This window comes from Stegostoma tigrinum, chromosome 13 (genome assembly GCF_030684315.1).
Source record: "Stegostoma tigrinum isolate sSteTig4 chromosome 13, sSteTig4.hap1, whole genome shotgun sequence".
Classification (NCBI taxonomy): Eukaryota; Metazoa; Chordata; class Chondrichthyes; order Orectolobiformes; family Stegostomatidae; genus Stegostoma; species Stegostoma tigrinum.
Window position 1 is genome coordinate 45,967,165 of NC_081366.1, and position 24,947 is coordinate 45,992,111.

The 24,947-nt window shown below is 39.1% G+C and overlaps 1 protein-coding gene across 2 annotated transcripts; it reads left to right on the top strand.

Annotated features, from left to right (window-relative positions):
- The first annotated feature begins 444 nt into the window (after positions 1–444).
- On the top strand, positions 445–15,882 carry LOC125458245 (clathrin light chain A-like). 2 transcript variants are annotated; one of them, XM_048543349.2, is made up of 6 exons: positions 445–701; positions 6,480–6,526; positions 7,649–7,766; positions 8,337–8,448; positions 11,845–11,898; positions 15,328–15,882. In XM_048543349.2, the coding sequence occupies exons 1-6, from the start codon at positions 509–511 to the stop codon at positions 15,497–15,499; spliced, it is 696 nt and encodes a 231-aa protein (XP_048399306.1). In that variant the 5' UTR covers positions 445–508; the 3' UTR covers positions 15,500–15,882. The 2 variants fall into 2 exon arrangements, with proteins under 2 accessions (XP_048399306.1, XP_048399307.1); XM_048543350.2 differs by lacking the exon at positions 11,845–11,898.
- Positions 15,883–24,947: the final 9,065 nt, after the last annotated feature.

Here is a 24,947-nt window from a genome sequence, read left to right on the forward strand (position 1 = left end):
TGAAGGGTCTAGGCCCGAAACGTCAGCTTTTGTGCTCCTGAGATGCTGCTTGGCCTGCTGTGTTCATCCAGCTCCACACTTTGTTCTCTTGTATTCTCCAGCATCTGCAGTTCCCATTATCATGGATTTTATATGTCAGGTTTCTTTTAAATTCTTCTCTATTGATGTGCCTTCACCCCATTAACCTGTTGAAGAATGTTACTTCGTACCTCTGGCGAGGATGAGACCTGAACCCAAATCCGTGATTGTATCCCTACCACTATCCTATGAGACACTCACCAATTTAATTTATTGCTTACTATCTCCTATACCATTGGTAGAGACACTTAGCAATCACTTTTACAGGCTAAATCTGTTTGCGCGGGCGCAATGGGAACGTGTCGTGGGGGCGGAGCCCCAAGTTCATGGCTGTGCTATAAAGGTGACGTCGTGCGATTACGGGCTATTTCCGGTTTTTCTGCCGCTGACTTCCGGTTTTGCTTCGAGTTTCGAACCCGGTCTTTTGAAGATGGCGGAAGACTTCGGTTTCTTTTCGTCGGACAACGGTACCACGGGCAGCGCTGAGGAGGATCCGGCCGCTGCCTTCCTGGCACAGCAGGAGAGCGAGATCGCCGGCATCGAGAATGATGAGGGTTTCAGTATCTTGGACGGTGGTGAGGTGCCGCCGGCCTTGCAGGTTCACTCCTCTCACGAAACTGGAGGTGAGAGGGGCCGGGGGCCACGGGTTTGGGGAGGTGGGGTGTGGTTGGGGGGGAAGTAGTGGGCGATGCTGGAGACTGTGGTGGATTTTGTTTTCCGGCTGTGGTCTCACTCCGACCGTGTGGCTCGGCCTAGACCTGACCAGGCGGGGCTGGCTGAATTCTTTTCTCTCGCTTCTTCTGGCCTTCGCGCTGCTCTTACTCCTCCAGCTTTCTTGTATTTGGTTTGAATCTGGTGATACCAGAAACTAGTCTCCTGTACCGTCGCCCACTCTGTCTGTGTGACTGTCGGCAGCGGGAAATATCGCCAAGTCATTTTGACACCGACTACTCTTTTTTTTCGCAAAAGAGCTTTTTATAAACGGCTGTTTTTCCTGCCTCGTTTTCTGTTTCTGCGTTACTCGCATGTAATCGGACATCTGTTATTGTGCTGTTAGTCGAAGAATAACTTATCAGTGTTTGCACTTTTATAATGTTTCCCGCGTAGCGGAAGACCCTATCGCAAACTGGCGAGTGCGTTATGTCAAACTGTGAAGTAAGCACTTCTTCTGTGGGCTGTTTACTTTGACTCCGATTGGGATTTTTTTAAAGAAAGATACTGATTCTACCTACTTTTCGGTTTTAACGGGTTCAGTACAAATGAACTGTCAGTCATCAGTGCCCACTGATAACAGATACGTGACCTTTTAGTTCTTGCTACACCTGTACCTTAATACTTTGTCCACCCATTGCCCCGGTGAAGAAGTGACTTGTTTTTGTCATGACAGTTCACGTTTTTCACCAGTCATGAGTATCAGTGCAACTAATATGAATCTGCTTGTGCGATTAAAGTTGAAGCAGTTCAAAATGTTTGGTCGTTTGGATTAAAATGTCCAGGCTGTACTAAAAATTACACCACTTTAAATGCATATTGAAATGAAGGGAACGTGCGATTTCACATTACCTATGTTTTTCTTAAACGTATCAAGACTTAAGTCTAGTTTTACAAATCAAAGCACCTGAAGAAATATCCCAGTTAGATATTTGCTTCCTAAGCTATTTTAGTGCTCTGATCCATTTTAAGGGTCATTACTGCTATTCTGTATCAAATGCTGTGGTATTTTCACACTCAAAAGACAACAATAAGTATACACTAACTGTGAAGCACAAAGTTCAGTAGCTGTGTCAGAACTGTTGGGCAATGGGTAAATTTCACCCTTGAATAAGACTTCTGGGAAAATATGGTCATGGGGGTGACCAATTGAGGCAATTGCTCCCATGAGTGGAATTGAGCAGCTGTTTGTTTCTGTCATCCGCTTACTGCTGGTTGGTGTTGATATGTTCCAGTGATAGTACAAGTCTTTATTTTCCCAATTTTAACCTAACTGGGAGTCAGGACCAGCAATCACCAGAAGTTGAGTTGTTTTAAAGTAGCATGGGATCATAGAGGCATAGAATCCCTACAGTGTGGAAGGATGCTATTTGGCCCATCAAATCCACGTGGACCCTCTGAAGACCATCCCACCCAAACCCCTACCCTCTCTCGTCTGACCACCTAGCTTGCACATTATAGGTAATTTAGCACAGCCAATCCACCTAACAAGCACATTTTTGGACTGTGGTAGGAAAACCTGGAGGGATTGAAAGGTTTCTGAATTGTCTATGTAGTAGTAAGCTTTAAGCTGTGAACTAACCAGTATGCTGAAGTTTAGAGAAAAGACTTTAGATGAGTTATTTGAAATGTTTTTGATAACTTGCCTTTTCTGTTCTGTCAGCTTAATACTTTAAATTGATTTCCTCTTGGCTTTGTTTAATGGAAGATTGATAGAAGAATTCAGCAACATCCTTCAACACTAATTCCCTGTGTGTTTGTCACAATTTTTGTATTTGTGACATAAGACTGTTAACAACTGATTTGTTAGGTGATACAATGATGGTGTACTTGGAATTGTTTTGACTCTTGTCTGAGACCTAAAGTGAGAAATTTTCAGTTAAGCAGTGAATACAGATCTTTCACTACACTCCCAGAGTGTTGGTTGTCAGCACTCCAGTTTGTTCATGTGGCTTTTATTTTCTGATTTAAGACTTTGTAGTAGATGTGTAGCTGGGGTTGTGGGTGTTGAAGTTGGTTGACTTGCTGAGCTAGTTTGTTTGCTACTTCAGTTCCTGAAGTGTTGTTTGCTACTTTAGTTCTTGAGGTGCCTAGAAGATACACTGCAAATACCACTTAGAATGCTTTCCAAATGTAACCAACTTTTTAACCCACATTGAAAATACTGATTTTAAAATCTTTTCCAAAGTTCTGTCAAGCACTGAAATGCTGATTTGCCTTGCTTTATTTAAGTTTTTCTCTGGTCACTGGAGTAAAAGTTAGATATGATTTGCATTAAGCTGTATAAAATATGATAAGCAAGTGCTTTGCTCACTGTAGCACACTGTTTTCTTTGTCCTTTTGTGTGAAGGCATGGTCTTCGTGCTCTTAGTTTTGTCTTCTAACATTTAATCCAGCTTCATGTTAAGATAGCTGAATCTGACTCGCAATATGTAAAACTTTGGGGGTTGCCATAATGATAAAATTGGCCTTGGTCTGTTAGAGGCTGGGGTGCCAATATAGCAAGTTGTATATTAATCTCTAAGGATTATTTTAGCCACTCTTAAGAGTATGCAGTAAATTAACTTGGATTGCTAGTCAGTGTAATTACTTTTCTCCACCTCTATTCTCCACTTCCTGACTCTTATTACAGTTTCCAGCCTTGAAGGCCTGATGAATAAACTCCTTGCCTACTTACAAGGATATTGTCAGTGATTTTTTTAAACAGTGCCATTCAATTGCTCAGCAATAGTTCCTAAGGTTTTGGTATTTGTCCTTCATTTCTGCCCTTGCTCAGGTTTATTCTTTGAAGCCAGTGACCTATCTCTTGTACTCACATGTTCCCAAATGATCAAATTACTAAGGCTGAACTTGTGCTTCCTGGCATTGACATTGTTTAGCTGCCCTTGATGTTAAGTCAGAAATCTGGTCTTTCGTGCATCACATGGTGTGTGTGTCCCCCCCAATCTGGCTTCCTGTTAATGGGCAGTATCGTGCCCTGATGTTTGCCTTCCCCATCTGCAGATAAGCATTTGCAAAGCCTATTACTCTACCCTAATATGAATTGAATCTGGCAGAGAGGCAGTGTATTTTGTGGTGGCAAACAAGTCAAATGAATACACAAACTAATAGGTTATTAAGTCAAACAATAGAACATTAAGATCTAAAACAGAATCCAGAAATGTTGGTGGACCTTGGAAGACAGTGGCATTGTTTGATAGTTAAGGCACATGGTCTATCAGCTGAGGCAAGGAATCCATGCTGAGGTTAAAATTGTTGTAGGGGTAGTGACTAAGCTGAGGAAAATGAATGTACTATAGCCATGATTGTGAGACATGGAGGTGGGAAGGCAAATGGTGTGGGTGGCAATCTGCAGAGGTATGTAGATGAGTTGAGTGGGCAAAAACTCTCCAAATGGAATATCATGTGGGAAAAATGAGACTCTATTTTGGCAAGAAGAGCAGAGGAACTGAATGCTTTCATCTGTAAAACTGCAGGACAATGCCAAAAGTTTGGTTTTTTTTAAAACAGAAGGCACTCCAGATCACATCTAGAAGACATACTGGCACTCAAGGCAGTTGGAGCACAATTAGTAAGCTAACACTGGGCATGGAGGGACTGCCTCAAGGATGACAAAAACGAAGGTGTTAAGATTTTCTCATCCAGAAGGTGGTGAGTCTAGAATAGCCACAAAGGTTGAAAAGTAGAAACTTCGGTTACCTGTTCAAAAGAAACTTGGATGCACAGTGCTCTACCTAGAGGTGTGGATCTATACAGCTGCAAAGTAGGTTTTGGTCAGAGCTGTTTTTGGCTAACCCAACAACTAAATTCCTTTTTCTAGTACACTTTTTAAACTATGCTGATGACAGTCGGAAAAATGCAGCTTTGAGAGATCCTTATATATAAGGTCAAGGACACTACTGCCCTGTTTCTCAAAACACTTAATGTAAAATGAGCATGTTCCAGTTTCAAATGCAATTGAAACTTGAGTGTTTTTCATTTGACCTTCTAGAATGAAATGGAGCTATCTTTAAATAATTTAATGTGTGCCTTGGTGCATGACCAAAATGATTTGAATCTTAGTGTTTTTTAATAGCATACTAACACCAACACTGACAAATTTTGTAGTTGGTAACATTGAAGCTAATGGCAGTTGCTTTATTTTTGTGGAATTTGGACAGCAGCTTCACATCCTTGTCTAATTTAAAATGTAAGTTGTAAAATCTTATTGTTGCTTCCCATTCTCTCTTGCTGTTTAGTTTACTCGGCAGGTTGAGTAATTCAAATTGTTTCATTTCAACTTGAATTTGTTCAGTGCCTTTCGTGACCATTGGCTGTCAAGAACTTGAGACAGAAACACTTCAGTGTACTGTAGGAACTGCAGAGAGCTTTCACAGTGCAGTGCAGGGAGGAAACATACTTTACACTATACTATCCAAGATCTGTTTGAAATAATCTAATGTCGGAAATAAGGATACAACTCTTTAAATCCTTAACCTTGAACAGATATAGTGGACATTCCACTCGAAGAGCCATAAAATTCCTAGTTCTATTGACATTACTGATTGTTAGTTTCTAGAAACTTCCTCCACCTTCTAAACAGCAATTGCTTGACTTTTTCTAAGCAATCGAATATGTTTTCCCTCTGTTCCAATTCTTGGAGACCTCTAAGCTAGTGATCTTTTTATAATGACTGAACACATGCATGCTACCTGACCTTGTCGGTGGTTTTGTCTGAGATACTGAACCCTGTCACTAGATACCACTTTTCTATTTCTAATGTGGCATCCTATTAGCTGAAGTTCTAGTCAAGGTTGTAAGCCCTCAGTCCATCCATCACACATCAGGCACCATTCTGCCACTCAAGTAACATTGTTTGAGGGGAGACGTGATATATACTGCATATAAACAAATTAAACTTGATGCCTTACAATTCTGTCTGCTTTTGAACCCAGGTTTCCCCATAATAGTTATGAATGTTCATAACTGCCAAATTTCAAAGGTAGCAACAATTAATCTTTCCTCTTTTGCTTCCAGAACATGATTTTAATGTTGAATTCACCACATTGCTTACTAGTCAGATTTCATGTTCCTCCTTTTTCATATAAAGAACTATTGTTAAAGATGTCAAGTTTGCTTTCCTTCCTTTGAAGGTCCAAAGTACTTTGTAGAAGCTGCTGGACCTGGATCTTGCAACAAATTTGTCAGTCACCATGTTAATTGCATGGGTAACAATAATGGCTTATTGCTGATCATACTGTAGTCTGTCATGCTGATTGCTGCAACAAAGCTGTGCAGTGGAGTCAAGCTAAAGTTCACTTGATCATTCCACTTTAATAAAACTCAGGACTGTGCTGTGGAGTTCAATATAAGCACTATCATGACAGATTAACTTGAACGATAGAGACTGTCAAGTGTGGTTGATTTTAACATGTACAAAACCTAGCAAACACAAACATGTAGAACGGTATGTGCCTGCCCCAGATTTTTTAGCATGCACAATGCTGTTGTACAAACAGCCTGAAGTCAGTATTGCAGAAATTGGATGAGCCACTGCTTCTGAAGTAATCCATTGTGTGTGAACTCATTTGGCAAGAAAATTGTCTGTATACTAAACTTTGCTTTTTTGCAGTCAAATTGTCCTACAGTGGTGATAGTCATTAAATGTTCCGAATCATTTTAAAGTCAATATTTGTTTTTTCCCCCCTCAGGTGGATTTGAAGAAGGCCTGACTGCAGTTAATGGTGAAGTATACCAGGTTGGCAAAATGTTTTTCTAATGCAGTATTACAGCTGACTACTGATGGTGTAATAACACATGTGAATTATATCAAAATTTAAGTTTAGTTTACTGGACATAAGTGATGTGAAAAGGGTTAGATGCAATTGTTTAGAGCACACTAGTAGTACCACTGTGGTTTTGTCTCTGCTTTTAAAATACACTTTTTTAAAATTTTTGAGCCTGTTATTTAAATTCCCTAAATGTGTAATCACCCAACTTTTGTAAAGTGCTGTTCTGTGGCTGAAGATTCAGTTGGCTTCTCATGGATGTCCTTAACCTGTTTTGTTCAGTACTTTGATAGTGGTTCAGATTGAAAGTGCTGGAATTTTACAGTCTAGCTACCTATAATAAATCATGGTAGTTTTTAAACCAAGTGCACTTAAGTGCTGTAACCTAGAGGCCAATGAGCTGGGAGCTGGAAAGATTAATAAGCAATGATATTGCTTTAGTCAGCATAACATTACTCTATGCCTATATCATGGCAACCAATTTACTTTGTACTGAAAGTAAATCACATTGAGGGACATCTCTAACAATCTTTAAAGCTGTCTCTTTCCATTTTTTGACTTTTGGATCACATTTTAAAAGTGAACAAATGTTGAATTACTGATAATCCAAATGACAAATTGGGAAACTTGCCTCTGGCATATTGTGTGCAGTGTTAATTACTAGTGCACTTAAGTTATGAGAAGATTCTGAAGATTTACACTCAACTTGTACTGACTGGGTGCTAGAAAATGGATGAAAAAATGTGTAGGGGGCAATACAAAAGGAAGTGATATTAAAATGTTATGATTATCTCATCACTTGTGCATTGATGTCACAAGTGAGTATGTAAGTGGTGGTTTTGATGTCACAAAGCTTGGTGGCAGTACATCAAATAGTGGGTTAAAGTTAAAGGCAGAAACCTTCCGCATACAAATGAAGCGAATAAAAACACTGATTTGGACCCATCCGAGTTTTCTGGGTATTGTGCTTATTTTAATATAACATGAAGGTCAACTTAACAGAATTGTCACTATTATTAAGCAGGGAAAGATAATTGCAGTCCCTTCAGTAGACATTGAGTCGTACTTGTATAATCATCTGTTTAATACAGGAGTCAAATTGCCCAAATGACAGTTATGCTGCAATAGCTCGAGCGGATCGCTTGAGCCAAGAACCTGAGAGCATTCGAAAATGGAGAGAAGAGCAGATAACTCGCCTAGAAAATCTCGGTAAGAGGAACTTAGTACAGTATCTGTGTGATTTGAAATCTTTGTCTTCGTAGCTATAGCAAGACAAGAAAATGCAGAATTGTTACTATCTCATGAGTTTGGAAATGAATAACTTCTCTCCATGTTCTAGCTCACCACCTTTCCCTTGGGAAGGGAAAGAAGCTTTAAGCTACAAACACTGAATTAAATGTGACTTGTAATGTGGAAAGTGGTAATTGTTTTTAATACAAACTTAGGTTGGGCTTGATCAATATAACTGCTTCTGCAAAAAAGTTCAGAATTTTAGATCTGTTGTATTTGAGACTGGATTGAGTTGGCTCTCTGTAAATGACAATATTCTATTCCCAGAATATCCAATCCTGTAAAACATTCTTATCTAAGATGATTCTGCTGTTACCTGAATATTAAAGAAAATTGGCACCTTAAGAATTTTCTTTGGGTGTGGAAAACTTTCAACTGAAAATCAGTGGTATTGAATTAAAACTATTGGTGGTCATTTTTAACCTCCCAGTATTAACCAGTTTGTTATTGTACAACTTGAGTATTCAGCCTAATGGTTTTTAATCTTAGATGCTGCTTCTCGAAAAGCAGAAATGGAATGGAAAGAAAAGGCAAGAAAGGAACTAGAAGAATGGTATGTTCGACAGAATGAACAGTTGGAAAAAATAAAAAAGAATAACAGGTAAGGCTAGCTGTACTTTTTTTACTACAGCTTAATAGAAAATGACTCCCAAATTCTGTTTATAAACTGTTAAAAAGTTGCTAATAATCAAATGTAGATTCCCACACGTTTGTTTTCATTTGTGTAATGATTGAGTTGAGTGTCTACAGAATGAAGCTTTCACTTTTGCTAAATTGTAGGTACAAGTTGAATAAAGTAAATGCACTCAGTTGAGTTTCAGTATGAGTGGTTACTAGTAATATCTGAACTAAAAGTTGTATACCAGAAAAATATTTTACAACTGTTTAAGTCAGATTGAATATGGAACTTACAAATGCAGACTTAATTTTGAAATTTGGATTTTAGTTGTGCTTTTCCCAACTAACACAGTTGCAGACCCTCTTAATGCAAAAGGTTCCTTTGCATTCACATTAAAATGTAGTTTTGATGTAATCATAAATATTCAGCATTTAAGCTGTTATGGAGTAAGTGGTATGTTGACATATGGAGGACAGCATAAATTTATTGAATGTCATGTGTACATGAACCAAAATTGCTGCATGCTTTAATGTTAACCTGGTACAAATGCCACATGGGTGTGAATGAGCTTGAGGGAAGGGGGAAATAAGTTTCTTTCTCTTGGTTGAGAGGTGCCCAAGGCTTCCCTTTAAATTGCTATGTGACTAAAATTTAACTTTGGTCTATCTCCCCCTTCTGTCACTGCTCCATCTTGTGTGCTTGGAGCGGCCAGCTATAGCTTATTCTTGCTGTTCAGACACCCTATGACCCCTCTGGGATAGTTGAACTTGAAACTGAATCGTCTGGCCCAGAGGTAGGGATGCTACCACTGCTCACATGACTTAAATACCATGTGAGCTAAAACTTAAGCTTTAGTCATCTAAGGCTGCTGTCTTGTGCATTTTTTTAAACCTTTGCACCAGCTTCTTTTTTAGTCCATGTTTGTCATGCATTGGCTGTGGCATTACATTTTTTTATTTTAAAAGTAGGGTAAGAGTTGCTGAACAATGATTCCAGATCCCCAGTTATTGCACAACCTGCAAGGAATATTTCTATATCAAACCTTCTTTTAACTAGTTAATTTGTGAAATGCCTAACAAAGAAAATAGTAATTTAAAGCAAAACAGACATTGCTGGAAAAATTCAGTCTGACTGCATCTGTGGAACAGAGTCCAGGGACCCCTAGAAGCTGAAATGTAAAGCCAGCTTTACAGATTTAAGCAGTGAATAGTAAATATTTAGTGGGAATATTCCCATGATACAAAGAGGTCTAATTGAATATTTTCATTGGCATCCTTAAGCCAGTTTTATTCCTCATACTAACTATTTTTGAAAGACTTCACTTTCCTATCTATGGGTATTTGTAGGAGCAAGTGCACATCATCTAAGGTGTCAAAGGGCAAGTGATGGCCCAGTGTGTATTACTGCTAGACTGTTTGAAACAGAAGCTTGGCTAATGTTCTGGGGAGCCAGGTTTGAATCCTGCCACGGAGGTGGTGGAATTTTAATTCTGCCATAAAATCTGGATTTAAGAATCTACTAATGACCATGGGTTGGGGGAGAAAACTCTTTGCTCATTGTCTGGAAAAGCCATCTGAATCGCTATACCTTTTCAAGGAAGAAAATTTTGTCATCTTCACCACCTGATCTGGCTTACAATTGACTTGAGTCCTGCAATGTGGTTGATTCTCCACACCCCTTTTTGGAGTAGCTTGCTACATGACTTCAAGGGCAGCTAAGGTCAAGCAATAAAATGCTGGCCAGTCTCATCTTGAGTGAATTTTTAAGGCAGATTGACCAGGATTTCAAAATGGAAGATAGTGTGAAGCTGGATGAACACAGCAGGCCAAGCAGCATCTCGGGTGCACAAAAGCTGATGTTTCAGGCCTAGACTCTTCATCAGAGAGGGGCATATAGGCCCAAAACGCCAGTTTTCGTGCACCTGAGGTGCTGCTGGGCCTGCTCTGTTCATCCAGCTTCACACTTATCTGGGATTCTCTCGCATCTGCAGTTCCCATTATCACTGATACAATTTCAAAATGGAATCCTTCTTTTGTAGAAGCAAAAAGCACAGAAGCAAGAATTTAATCTGAAACTTGAGTTTGGATGGGTCTTGCCTAGAAATTGGGCTTTTCCCAGTTCCCTTGGAACCTGTGAAACACTAGAAGGTGTGGAGGGATTAAACTTCAAGGGGGAGAAAGAACTTCTAGTCATGAGAATGGAGATATTCAAAATTACACTTTCTTGGTACATCAGGGCAACCTTTCTACAGTGTTCATAACCAGGAGGAGTGGATTTTGAGAACTGGCAGAGTAAAACCAGTGAAAAGGTTGTTTTGGTCTGGATTCCATGGGCTTGAAGCTGGTGAAAGTAGGTTCAGTTAATGCATGTGAATGGATACCTGTCAAGAGTGCAGGAGGGCATGGGAGAAGCACCATTGGGCATACTTAAAAACGACTTGTCCACCTAGACTCAACTGCTTTACACAAAGTAACAAGTGAGACAGGGCTAAGCAACTCCACAAACATTTGACTTGGATGCAAGTTCTGCAATCCTGTATGAACATAAGGTAAGCAAGGAGATCTAAGGTTCTTCCTGCTGAGGGTCAGGGGAGGTGAGGTACATATGTTCACATGTAAGTTCTCTGCCAAGGCACATTGCATTCTGATTCAAAATAAACTGCTGTCCCTTCAGTATTGCAGGGTCAAAATCTTGGAACTCTCCATAACAACTTTGTGGGTTCTGTCAATAAAAAAAAAAGCAGTATTTCAAGAAAGTAGTGGAACACCTTTTTAGGGCTTCTAGAGCAATGAATGCTGCAGCCAACAATGCCCTTATCCCAAATTTAAGCCAGCACTAATGCTAATAATTGATCTCTGCAATGATGTATAATTTGCAGAAATATCTAATTCATAATGGAGATTTATTTCCAGCATTAAAACACTGCTGTTCCAAATACTAATATTTGAAGTAACCTTGATAGATTTTGCTAGAATAAACATGTTTGACCTTTTAACTGTTTAGTGACTATTCCATAAAGTATGGAGCTGTTTTTTTTGAGCTGTATGCATTGACTGCAGATTTTGTGGTGATAACAGTAATTGTTCAGTGACTGTTGTAAGGCTTTCATTTAAGACTAGAATTTTAAATATTGCTCTAATCTTCAACTGTTGATTTCCAATAGGCATCCTTGACCTCTTTTAACCACCACTTCTTTCCTAACTTCATTCCAGGCAAAGATGAAATACTTGCAACTGCAAATTACTAAATTCTTGCTAAAAATATTAACACTGTCCTCCTTTTTTCTTTATCCTTTCTCTACCCACCTGTTGCAACTTCTGTGCTCCTTTCCTGTTGGTCTGCGGGTTCACTTTCTGGACTAACATGCATGTGCACTAGGATCGCTGACGAAGCTTTCTACAAACAATCCTTCGCTGATGTAATAGGCTACGTGTATGTTTGCTATTTTATTTTCAATGCTCTGTAACATTTAGAATTTCACTGTTTCAAATCTTGATAAACTCAGACTTGGAGGTAATCGTACAATGTCTGCATTGAAAATGTACAAACATTATACCTATAGAACTAGTTCTTTATTTCAGCAGCACGTTTTTGGTTCCATTCCTCAAAGTATGGACTCCCCATTGACATGATTCCCTGATCTCTGACTGCACTGATTTTAAAATGAAAGCTGGTCAACTGAGACTAGTCTTTAAATTTGTTGATCTTTGAGATGTTATCCACATATGCCATGTCTTGCAAAAGCTAATGAATGATTGTTAATGGTCCCCAGCTAAACCACAGTCTGCAAGGAGGCCAATTAAAATCTTATTGTAATCTCTTTCTATAGATTGGGGATCAAATGCAAGACTCTTCACATCTTTCTAATTTAAACATTCAGACTTCAGTGATTTCAGATTTTTTGCCAACACTGTCTTTCAAACACATGCCTCTTTAGTGAAGACTATACATTAATTGAACCCTGAACAATATGGTAAATGCTTTGAAGTCCTGGAAAACAATGCATTTTAGATAGAATTTTGCTTTTTTTAATGCTTTCTTTTAAGTTGATTCCAGTTAATTTGTATTTGTTTTTTCACTGGAGCCAGTGCTCCCAAGATTGTTTTACACTCTGGAAAAAGTGATTAGTCACTTACACTTAAGCTTTTCTCCCTATCTAGGAATTTCTGCTTGTGTCAAAGGTCCTTGGAATAGCTGGGTAGCTTTTCCTATGCAGAACAAGTGGTGTATTCTGAGTTATAGCATTACTTCTGTGTCTCTGTGCTTAGCCTTACAATTGACAATCACTTCAGTTTCACTGCATTATATCCTTAGTTCATGCAAGTTTACTTTAAAGCTGTTGGAAAGCACTATTCAAGATCTTCTCTTGGGAAAAATAACATTTCACTTCTTCTCCAGTTAGTGATGTACTTTGATCTGGCTTCATCAAACTGTGTTCCTCTGGTACCTATAAACATCTATTCTCTTAGAGAGCTCAGCACAAATCTTGGGGTCCAAAAGTCCAGAAAACATTCTTAAGTTTTGCCTCCTATCTGTGTTGTGATTATTCCTTGGGTAGGCTCCATGAAGTCTTGCTGATGTGTTCTTTTAATACTGAAATCTTGTGTTACCTACTATATGGAAATGTTAATGCATATTTATGGGCATGTCATGAAGAAATGAATAGAAAGATGAGTAAAATCTAAACTTTAGATCCTTAGCTGAGGTGGTTTTAGGTAGTGAGGCAAGAAAGGAATAGGTTCCAGAGTTGACAGGATATGGAGCAAGACAATATGGATGCAACCTTGAGTCTAAGGGTATAATTAATTATTCCAGTACAAAGTAGGAGGAATGTAAAATATTCACCTGCAGTTTGACTGAAGCAGAAACCAGGCCAGGTTTTAAGAACTCCTTGAAGGAAAAGGAATACTTCTTTGAAATGGCTGAGATCATGTCAACTAATCATCCAATTTAAATGCTACATAAACTTTTCTAGAAAAGTACCAGACTTATTCCATGTGGTTTTCATAGATGAGCAAAAACCTTCATCTTTAGCTAAATTATTGCTGACTTGGTGCTTCTGCCATCTAGAGTGGGAAGGAGACTTATGGACAATAACGTGGATAGTGTTGGTTTTGGTGTTTGCTTTTCCAATTTGAAAAAATACCACTGGCAAAACAAAGCTGAAGAAATGTTTGAAAGCCTGTAGCAAAGGTCACATTGAGAAATGCAGAGCTGAAAATATTCAAATGCAAGTGTAAACCAATATTGAAATGACAAGACTATGCTTGGAACTACCTCAGTGCACAAGAATTTAAGAAGTTATCAGTAGATGATTTTTACACTAAGCTATAAGAAATCTAATACCTGAAGAAATTCAATTTGGCTTCATGTCACCACTAATCTCTGGTCTGGTTCTAATGCTTTTCTGCCTAACTTTGTATGTTTCTGTAGTAGAAGAAATGTAATTTTCTATTCTAGATCTCAATGACTTCTGTCTGCATTTCATTTTAATTTCTTCATGCTCCAGTGAAAGTAAATCAGGATGCATTTGACCCACTTGTCTGAATGTGAACCAACTCCACCCATTCATTTCAGTTTGGTTCATCATGCTGTAACCCTGAAGTGTTTAACCTGTTAATCTGCTTTCAGACGCATCTGTCCAAGCTGAACTTCACCCTCCTGACAATGAGTGGAAAGGATATTAGCTTGTGATTTCAGTGGAGTAGTGAAAGTAAAATAATTCCATAGTCTTGATGGGTTTGTACTGGTCTCCAAATGCAATGTGTAGAATCTTTCACCTTGATTGAGGTTTGGCTTTTTGTTGAAATTTGCTTGTTATCGTGCCTAATTACTTAATCTGAGAATTTATCTAGCCAAGTTTTTGTATAGGAAAACAATGGGATGAAAGTAGAATTTGTCTACATAGAAATATTTCTTTAGAGGTGAGAGAATTGTACAAATTAATGGTTAATTCTGAAATAAACACTGAAGAGGTCAAATTGAATTTGAATTTTACAAATGCTGCTTTTAAAAAGCCTCAGCAGTAGCCTGAATTATCTGATTTCTTACCAGTCACTAAAAGAGAATAAACGAATCAGTTTTGGTTCTCATTTATGTTGCAGGGGGGAAAGCTCACTTGAAAGTTGTTTTAAAGGCTTATTTTAAATGACATAGCAAATCACAATGCAGTTCTGTTGAGAAAGTGATTTTACACAACTGAAAGCTTACTGTTTTGTCTTGGTGATGACATTTGTCTGAAGCTGAACTGTTAGGCCTCAAATTTCTGCCTGGTGTATGGTTCCTTCATTAAGACAATGAACTTTGAAACAAGTAATTTGCAACATCTTTGAAGCCTTGGTTACTGCATATGGATGGTTAGTCAGCTAAACTTTGGCCCATCTCCAGATTTGTGGCTTGGTGCTGAGCCATTCTGATGAGATTCTAGATTCAATTCTTGGTCTTTCAACGTGGCTAATCTTGAAGTGCTGAATAAGATTACTGCAAGTTATCTTCGGCTGAACATTTGGAACCAACCAACACTAGTGTTCCTAAAGGCACTACCCAAAATTGCTAGAACAACCTATTGAGGATCTAATGGGTTGTGGTCTGGAGGAAGAGTGCAGCATATGTTTAGTCATATGTTCCTGAATTAATGGGCTTTTAGCCTGTCAGCTCAGTGTTGATAGCTTTTAAAAGGTTTGTGGAACCTTGGTCCTGCTATTGGCAACTGTGCCAGATATGGGGTAGAGTTTGCTATCACTTTTCAGCTGTAGAAAGTAAGCATCCAAATGAACATGTCTCCCAAGTCCAGTTTTGAAATTTACTGATTATAATCAAAAGTGCATATTTAGTGCTTCATCTGTGTCTTTGCTATTTCAGAGCTGCTGAAGAGGCCTTTATCCAGGATTCTAACGAAGATTCACCTGGAACAGAATGGGAGCGAGTAGCACGTCTTTGTGATTTCAATCCCAAAACCAACAAGCAGTCAAAGGATGTATCGCGTATGCGTTCTGTACTGATATCACTTAAACAGTCACCATTAGTCCGCTAGACAGATGTTAATAACACTATCATGTGGGCTTCCTTACTGGCTCTTTGGATCCCACAATGACGGCCATTAGAATAGAAGGATGAGTGTTAGTCATTCCTGTTTGGACCAAACCATTGTAAATTACCAGATCTGAAATGTTTATGATTTTTCCTCTTTGAATTGTTTGTGGTTCATTGTCCAATAACTCAAGTAATTGGCAGTCCTTTAAACAATTCCCTTCACTCCAGAATTTCAATGTTTAACTTTCTCAATTACTGATATCCCTACACTGTCCTTGTGTTGCATCACATGACTATTTATGCATGAATTATGAGTGCAATCTATTGGCCTTTGTTTAAAAATCATGTTGACTACACTTATGCATTAAAGGTTACATATTAAAACACTTGTTCTCTTCAGTCTGTTTTAAAGCAACAACCATTGTTTGAATCAACTTTGTCATTTAAACAGCCAAAAGATTCAGCCCATTTTATGATCTTGCCACCTTTTTAAAACACTTTATTCCATTCTGTTGGAGACAGGAACCTGTGATAATTAGGTTTAATTAAGTTTTTTTCTGGTTCTGCAGCTCTTGACCCAAGATAGACTTGGACTTTAATTTTCCACAGTACAAATGTGTTGCTTTTCCAGCCCTCTTGTTCTAATCTGCCATACTTTACTAAACAGTACAGAAATATTTGTCATCTAAGCATGGTTGAGAACTGGAGAATGGCTAATGTTATGCCATTCCTTAAAGCAAAGGAAAGCTTGGGAACTATAAATCAGTCTGACATCAGTGGTGGATAAGTAGGAGAGTCCTTCTGAAAGATAGATGTATTGAGAGGAAAATAATGATTAGGGATAGTCAGCACGGTTTTGTGCAAAGATGTTGTTTACTTGGACTTTTTGTAAAGCCTTCTACAAGGTTTTGCATGGTAGACCAATTAGTAAAATTGAATCACATGGGGTTCAAGGTGAACATGCCAATTGGATTCAAATTAGCTTTGTTAGGAGACATGGTGAAGGGTTGTTTTTAGGTTGGAGGCCTGCAACCAGTCATGTTCCATGGCAATCAGTACTGGGTCTACTTTTATCACATGGTTTGTATGCAAATGAGGTAATGTTTGAATGACAGAAATTAGTGATAGTCAACAGTCAAGATTACAAAGATTTAGATCCATTGGCTTAATGGGCTAGAGAGTGGCAGATGGAGTTTAATTTTTGGATGCATGCAAGGTATTGCACTTTCTTGCTTAAAAACAAGGGCAGGACTTGTACAATTGGTCAGGCCCTAAATAGTGTTGAACAGACTTGGGGGCTCAGGTATAAATCTGAAATTTGTGACAAATAAAATGTTTGGGATGCTTTCCTTCATTGCTCAGTCCTTTGGGTATAAAAGTTGGTATGTTGAGGTTATACATGGTGATGCCTGAGATATTTTCATTGTAGGTTGAGTGAGTTCTTATTGGAGTTTAAATTCATGGGGGTTGCATAGATAAGTGAATAGCAAAGGCCTTTTCTCTTGAGGTGGGGGCATTCAAGAATAAGGGGCATATTTAAGGGTACGAGAAGAATGTCCCAAAGGAAATGTGGGACAACCTTTTTTTAGACCATCGTTGGTCTAGAATCCACTACCAGAGGAAGTGGTGGATGGATGTAATTACAAAATAAGTGCCATTCAGACAATTACACAAATGGGTAAGATTTCCAGGGGGTAAAGGCCAAGGTCAAGTATGTAGGACTAGTTTATTTGGAACATGATTGGCCTGGACTAAACTCCCCATTCAGTTTGTGGTTTGGAAAAAATCTCATCTGTGCTCAAGATTTGAGCTTGCATTATTGATCTTTCTTTCTGGTTGGTTCTCTTACAGTTAGGGTAACTGGATACCCAGTTTTTAAAATCCTTGTCCCAATAGTTTGCTAAATAGATCAAATCCTGATGTTTGCCCTTTCCCCTCTCAAATACTGTCTGTCTGGGCCTAGGTAGTGGGTGAAAACTAAGCTCATCCTTCATGTCACAACTGTCTCAGACCTAATGTCTTGCCTCTATGATCCCTTTAAGGGAGTTACTCTGCCTTGGTTGAGTTTTAAATAAATGCAGTGAAACCATTCACATAAGCTTGCCAATTTTGGCTGGGCAAATTACAAGAAAGTTGCGATGTTTCCATCTTCAGCTACCTTACTTGGATTCCTGTAACTACCTTCTATGAAGGAGTATGATCCAAATAAATTCAGTGGATTTGTCATATGACCTTGTGATGACTCATCATTCATATGAACTTCAAAAATCACAGGCTTCCAGCATGTTACTGACTTCCACTGAAATAGTGATGCCTTTTAAATAGCAGTCCAGCCACCTGGATTGCTACCCCTTTGTTAAGGGTTCAATCTGGGAGGTTGATTGAGGCTAATAATTTAGTTCCACCTCTGATTACAAAATAGCACTACAGTGCAGACACAAATTGTTGTGGTTTTGGTCAGGTTTGAAAATAGGACTGCTTTTGACACTGGACAAGTGGAGGAAAAGTGTCTGAGGGGTCTAGGCCTGAAATGTCAGCTCCTAAGATGCTGCTTGGCCTGCTGTGTTCATCTAGCTCCACACTTAGATATATGTGATTCTCCAGCATCTGCAGTTCCCATTATCTCTCATTCTACTTCATTCCATTGGCAGGTCCAGACTTGCTTCAGTCTCCACTTCCTATGCATTGTTTCTGCCTGAGGTGGATGTTTTCTTGCCATTTTGTGCTGCTTCCAGTTGATTGTATCACTTGATAGCTGCTTCTAACTCCAAGTGATTCCACCTTTAATTCAACTTGTGGTTTAACTTTTTCCCCACATAGATGTGCCTCAATCATTTGTATAGGGGCCTGCCAGTTTTGCTGTATCTCCAAGGTGTTTGTTTGGAAAGTGAAGCTGCACTTTAGTTATCCCTTACACAGTTCACCTATCAAACCTGTTTTTTTTAAGTCTCCAGCTGTCTAATGGATAGCATTTTGCCTCCTAAGGGTGCACAGAAGAATGCATGTTACTTCAAACGGGAAGGGTTCATTTCAAAGGTTAAGCTCTTACCCAACCAGTTTGGTTTTTTCCCTTCCCATCAAGATTGTCATCCATCCTTCTGATTTTGGAGTGTGAGGGCCATGATTCCTGCTATGCTTGTTTAGCAAACACCATGTTCCAGAGTAACTTGCTCAGATATTTATGAATATTTGCACAGGAATTTGGTTTTGTAACTTTTAAGTATTGCAATGTAAATGTGCACACCTTTCCAAAAAAGACAACACCCGCAGACAACACCCTTCCTTGAGCTTAATGTTAATACAGCCAGAGTGTGCTGATTTTCAGAAGGTTAAGTGGGGGGTGGTGTGGTTAAATTATCTTTGTTGCATTTCTTATGTTTGAAAGTAGATTTTTGCCTCAACACTTAAGTTGCTGAATTTCTAACGTCTCCCATGGAGATCAGATATCTGGGTAACAGCAATGCCTTGAGTGTGAACTGAAATGTTTCTTAAGTATTGTGTAGCCACTCACTTTGAAAGATGTTTAGAGTACCTTGCATTCAAAGAAAATTTTTAGTATTTTTGTCTTCAAGCACTCATTTCTCCCCCCTCTCCCCCCCCCCCCCCCCCCATCAAAAAAAATTAACCAAATTTTTTGTTTTTACATTTGAGGTACCTCAAGCAATGATTGTGTTCATTTTTGGTAGAAATGTTAATTACCCATCCACCTTTTTGTAATTGGATTTATGTAGTGAATTAAATGATTTTAATGCAATAATTGTTTGAGGACAAACACCACCTCATCTCATGCCATGTATTCGTATTTGTGGAGTTGGTATGTAAACAGAAATGTTGGAAAACATTTCCACCATTGCACTAAGAGTGCCCTTTGATTTCCTGAGGATAAATGTTAAGCAGATCTTTGGAAGTCAGATTATTGTGATCTACTGACCAAGTAGACGTACATTTATTTCATGTTGGTGCTATACTTCGTCTAGGTGTGGAAACATTTGATCTACCATACCTGATTTACAATTTGATTTCTTCCATCATTCCTGTTGTAGCAGATGGAAGATTTAGTAATATGACCAGGAACTCAAGTGCTGTCCACTTTTTTATGCTTCCTTTTTTTTGGTTTACTGTTTTTTTTTGGGGGCAGGCTGCATTGCCTGTTAATACTTGGCACAGTTTAAATACGTAGAGTGACTCCTCCATATCTGCACCAACCAGATATCCTAAACTGACCTAGTCCCATTTTCCAGCATTTGATCCATATCCCTTTTTACCTTTCCTATTCATTTGAAATAAAAGGGTATTAGTTTTAAATACAACAGCTTGTGTTCTGACAGTGTCACTTACTAATTTGGTAATGCTATTTATAGGTTCTATTTTTTTAGCGTGAGACTGGATGTCAATGGCGAGGCCAGCACTTACACCCAATCCTTAATTGCCTAGAGGGCAGTTAAGTCAGCCACATTGCAGTGGGTCTGGACTTATATTTGGGCCATATCAACCAAGGTGGCAAAAGGGGCAATGCTATTTTAAATCTACTGTCCTGCAATGAGAGGATTACTTGTAATGTCATAATAAAATGACAAATAGCGATCATAGCTATTTGCTCTTGGCAAATAGTGATAATGGGAACTGCAGATGCTGGAGAATCCAAGAACAAAGTGTGAAGCTGGATGAACACAGCAGGCCAAGCAGCATCTCAGGAGCACAAAAGCTGACGTTTCGGGCCTAGACCCTTCATCAGCGATCACTTTGTTCGGTGATCATGATATAATTGAGATCCATGTTTATTTTGAAAATTTTCTTGTTGAATTTTAAACTTGTTTTCGAAATGTTAGTGTTGCAGTGATCTGACATTAATGACTTTAGGCCTAGGATGCATTTGCCATGATCATGTGGAATGGTGGTAGTATTGGCTTATCTGCATTCCTATTCCTTATGTAATTGATGTTTTGAGGGGAGACTGGGCCAAGGTTGAGTAAATAAACTGAAGTGTTTGGGCCATAATTTAAATTGGTTTCACATGTTTCCCATCAGTGACCAATGCATTCTGATCAAATTGAATGTGAATCCTCAAACTATGGCTTTAGTTGAAGGATTATGGCAAACTTAAGTTGAAAGTCTGGCAAAAAAGACTTGAATAGAAGATTGGTTAGTAAGGTGGACAAGAGGACCTGTAGATGTAATACACTCGCATTTCCAGAAGGATTTTAATAAAATGTCACTATATTCATATTCAAGTTGCAACTTGTGGAATTGGAGTCGGGGTGATGCTGATTATATTAGGTTCATTAACCAGAGTATGGATAAATGTTGATGTTGGCAGGTTGACTAGTGGAGTGCTGAGAGGGTCTTTACCTATTTACAGTCTACACTTACTGTCTGGCTTTTTGTCTAACTCCAATGAAGACTGCTGGGACTTGAGGCAAAATCAAGGTCAGATGGCATAAGCTGGTTCATACTTCTGAAACAAGATGGTTAAGGGCTGCTGTAATCAGTTTTTCCTAATAGAATAGATCTTCCAGTATTGCTGAAAGAGAAATTGCAAACACTTCTAATCAAATTTTGACTAGAACAATTTAAGTGAAGTTATGATTTGATTATAAAGCTACACACAATAACATTGACCTTTTGTATCATGTGCCCAAAAAACCCATCTAGTTTGCCCTCCAAGTTTAGTAATCTGCTATCCTTACCTCATCTGGCCTGTATGGGATTTCTGACCCATAACAATGTTGTGGTTGGCTCTTAACTGTCCTCTGAAGTGGCCTACTGGCACTGTTCAAGATCAATGCAGGGTGGGTAGTGATAACTTTCTGTGAAAGAAAGAACAAAGCCTCCCTGACTCCAAATCTCTGATTCCTCTCCTCTCCTCTTCTCTTCTCCCCTCCCCTCTCCCTGCAAACTCAGTTAAGATGGGGTTATTTAAATTTTAACATCACTGGATTCATTTCATTTGATTAGGGCCTTTATGTCACTATATTGTGCTGAACATGACACCAAATGAAACTAAACCATTCTGCCTGTCCTTGATCCTTATCCTTCTATTTCTTGCACATTCATGTGCTTATCTAAAACTCCCTTAAATGCCCTTTATCTGCCTACACGAGCACCCTGGCAGTGAGTTCCAAACTCTTACTGCTTTTTTTTAAATAAAGAAAAAAGAAACTTGGCCCTTTGCATCTCATTTGAACTTCACTCCTCTCTCCTTTGCAGAGGCCCTAGTATCAGACATTTCAACTCCGGAAAAGATTCTGACTATCAACCCTGTGTATGCATTTCAATTTTATAGACTTTATCGAGTCTCCCTTCAACTTTTTGGTTGTTTTCTCTTGAATGATAGTGTTTCTAGCCTCTCCTTGCAGCTCATAGCTTCTATTCCAGGCAGCATGATAGTTAACTTGCTTTTTTTTTGTTTTTGCAACATCTCAAGCTTCCACATTATTCCTGTAATATGGCAACCAGAACTGAATGCAATATTCTAGCCTAACCAAAGCCTTAAAACTGCATCACCCTATCCTGACTCCTTTATCAAGTTCCCTGAGCAATAAAGGCAGGCAGGCATGCATGCAATATGCCATCTTTACCACCTTACCTATTTGTGTGACTGCTTTCAGGGAACTATGGACTTGTATCCCAAGATGTGCTGTACAATGCTGTTCAAAGTCCAGTCATTAACTGTATACTTTTCCATTAACATTTGATCTACCAAACTGCAGCACCTCACACCCAGATTAAACTCATATCTGCCATTTCTCTGTCCCTATCTGCACCTGTGCAATATTCTACTGTATCCTTTTGACAATCTTCTACACTATCTGCAACTCCACTGATCTTTGCATCGTCTGCAGATTTACTAACCTACCCATCTGTTTTCATCCATGTGATGTCACAAACAGCAGAGGTCCCAGCATGGATCCCTGTGGAACACCGCTAGTCACAGACCGACAGCCTGAAAAATACCCTTCCATCACTACCCTTTGCTTTCCATGGGCAAGCTAAATCTGAATCCCAGTAGCCAAGTCAGTACGGATCCCATGCATCTTAATCTTCTGGTTGGGGGAGCCTTGTCAAAAGCCTTACTAAAATCCACAAATGTTCACAGCTCTATCCCTCATCAATTACCTTTGTCACCACCTCAAAATTCAATCAAGTTAGTATGCATGACCTGCCCTGCACAAAACTATGCTGACTGTGCTAATTAGACAATGCTTTTTCCACGTGTGTAAATTCTATCGCTAAGAATTCTCTCCCATAGCTTCCCAACCATTAATGTGAGACTCACCAATCAAGTGTTTCTTGGAAAATCTCTCTCTCACCAATTGATTAGTTTCTTGGAAAATCTCTCTCCCTCCTTGAACAGAGGAACACTATTAGCTACTTGTCACTCCTCTCAGACCTCTCCAGGGGACTAGTGAGGATTCAAAGATTTTGGTCGAGGCCACAACAATTTCCCCTCCTACCTTTCTCAAGAACCTGAGGTAGACAGTATTGGGCTTGGGGACTTATTACCTTAATGTTATTCAGGAGATCTAACACCACTTCCTCCTTGCTCTCAAAATGCCGTAGCCTATTACTATGCTCCACACAAATCTCACTATCCTCCATATCCCTCTGGAAAAATACTGATGTAAAGTACTTATTCAGGATCTCACACATTCTGTCTCAAAGCACAAGTTTCCTCTTTCTTCGAGTGGCCCTATCTTCCCCCTCATTATCCTCTTGTTTTTAATTTTTCTATAGAATGCTTAGGATTGTTTTTAACCCTACTTGACAAAGTCATTTTATGAGACCACCTTGCTGTGCTAATTTCCTGCTCAAGTACTTTCCTTATTCTTCCTGGGTCTATCCAATTTTAGCTTCCTTACATATGCTTCATTTCTCCTTTTAAATTCACAACCTCTGTCATTATCCAGGGGTCCCTTACCTTGCCATCTTTGTCCTTCTTCCTTAGTGGAACATATCAGCCTTGAACTCTCATCAGTAATCTTTAAACAATTCCTACATGTCAAATGTGGACTTGCTTGATAACAGCTCCTCTCACTTAACACTCCCCAGCTCCTACCTAATACTGACGTAATTTGCCCTCCTCCAATTTCATATCTTCCCATTAATATTGATGGATTGCAGTAAATGGAGCTGAGATGTACATTGTTCTAAGCAAATGGCTTGTGAGGCTAAATAGCCTATTAGTTGAACTTGTTAAAGTTATAGAACTGGGGCTTCTGATTCAGTGTGCCTACTTCAGTTTGTTATAACATCTCTGAACAATTGGAAAATATCTAAAATATAGGATTGGACTTCTTACACCATTTAAACTCAGAAGTAAAATGACATTTAAGAGGCAAGAAATATAGTCCAATTGAGACTTCATCAGGCCCCTCTTAAAATGCTACAAGTTGAGCGATGAGAAATTGGAACTGTGCATGGGTAAATGTGCACATGGCATATGCAGGGCTTGCTCCTGACACTAACCTAAGTTTGTGGTCTGCAAGCCTAACATTAGTACTGTTGTCCGAATGCTGCTTCAGTCATCATGTTTTGAGGACTGGTAAATTTGGATGTCATCCAAGTAAAGAGAGTCTCTGGAGCCATTAAAGTTATTCCACTTGGCAAGGGGGATCCACATTGCTCTCCATGTTCTTTTAAGTGTACACTTAATTTGTTTCTTCTACCACCCTTTTGGACAGTAGGTACTAAGTCTGGTACCACTACCTGTATTATAGGTTTGGTCCTGTCATTCTGTCCGTTCATCCAAAATTTTGTTTCCTCATCCTTGTACTATTTGCAAACTTTGGCAGCATCTGTGGAGACAAGTTTATAAACTTGAGTTGATAAAGAGTCACTGCATTTTTTTTTGTTTCCGCCCCTGTCACCATAGGTTCTGCTAGATATGTGTTTCTCCAGCTCTTTGTTTCAAGTTTCCAGCTGATTTCCCCCTCAATTTGTACACTTTTTTTAAGACCATTTGAAATGGCAATTTAGTAATAAAATCAACACTAGCAGAGGGATATCTTGTCTGCAACTGTTTTTCCTCTCCCACCTCAAAGCTATGCTTTTGTTTGAAAGCATAAACTGTTTTTGTATTATACTATTTCAATGAATTTGCATTGGATGGAAATGAGACAAACCACCATGAATTTTTAAAATTACACTGTTTCTAAAGACCAGCTGCAAATATACAATGTTGTTTGCCAAGCACATTAGTCAGTGATTACAGAACCCCTACAGTGGAAGCAGGCCATTCAGCCCCCTGACTCCACTCCAGCCCCCTGAACAGCATCACACCTAGACCCACATCACTATCATCCCTGTAACCCTGCATTTCCTGGAGATAATCCACCTACTCTACGTGTCTTTGGACTGTGGGAAGAAACCCTTGCAGACATGGCAGATTATGTAAACTCCACACGATTGCCTGAGACTGAAATCAAATGTGGGTCCCTGGTGTTGAGAGG

Coding starts and splice junctions, on each gene's coding strand:
- LOC125458245 (XM_048543349.2), top strand. CDS start 509: ATGGCGGAAGACTTCGGTTTCTTTTCGTCGGACAACGGTACCACGGGC. Junction 7,767..8,336: donor AACTCGCCTAGAAAATCTCG/GTAAGAGGAACT, acceptor TTTTAATCTTAG/ATGCTGCTTCTCGAAAAGCA. Junction 8,449..11,844: donor AAAATAAAAAAGAATAACAG/GTAAGGCTAGCT, acceptor CATGTGCACTAG/GATCGCTGACGAAGCTTTCT.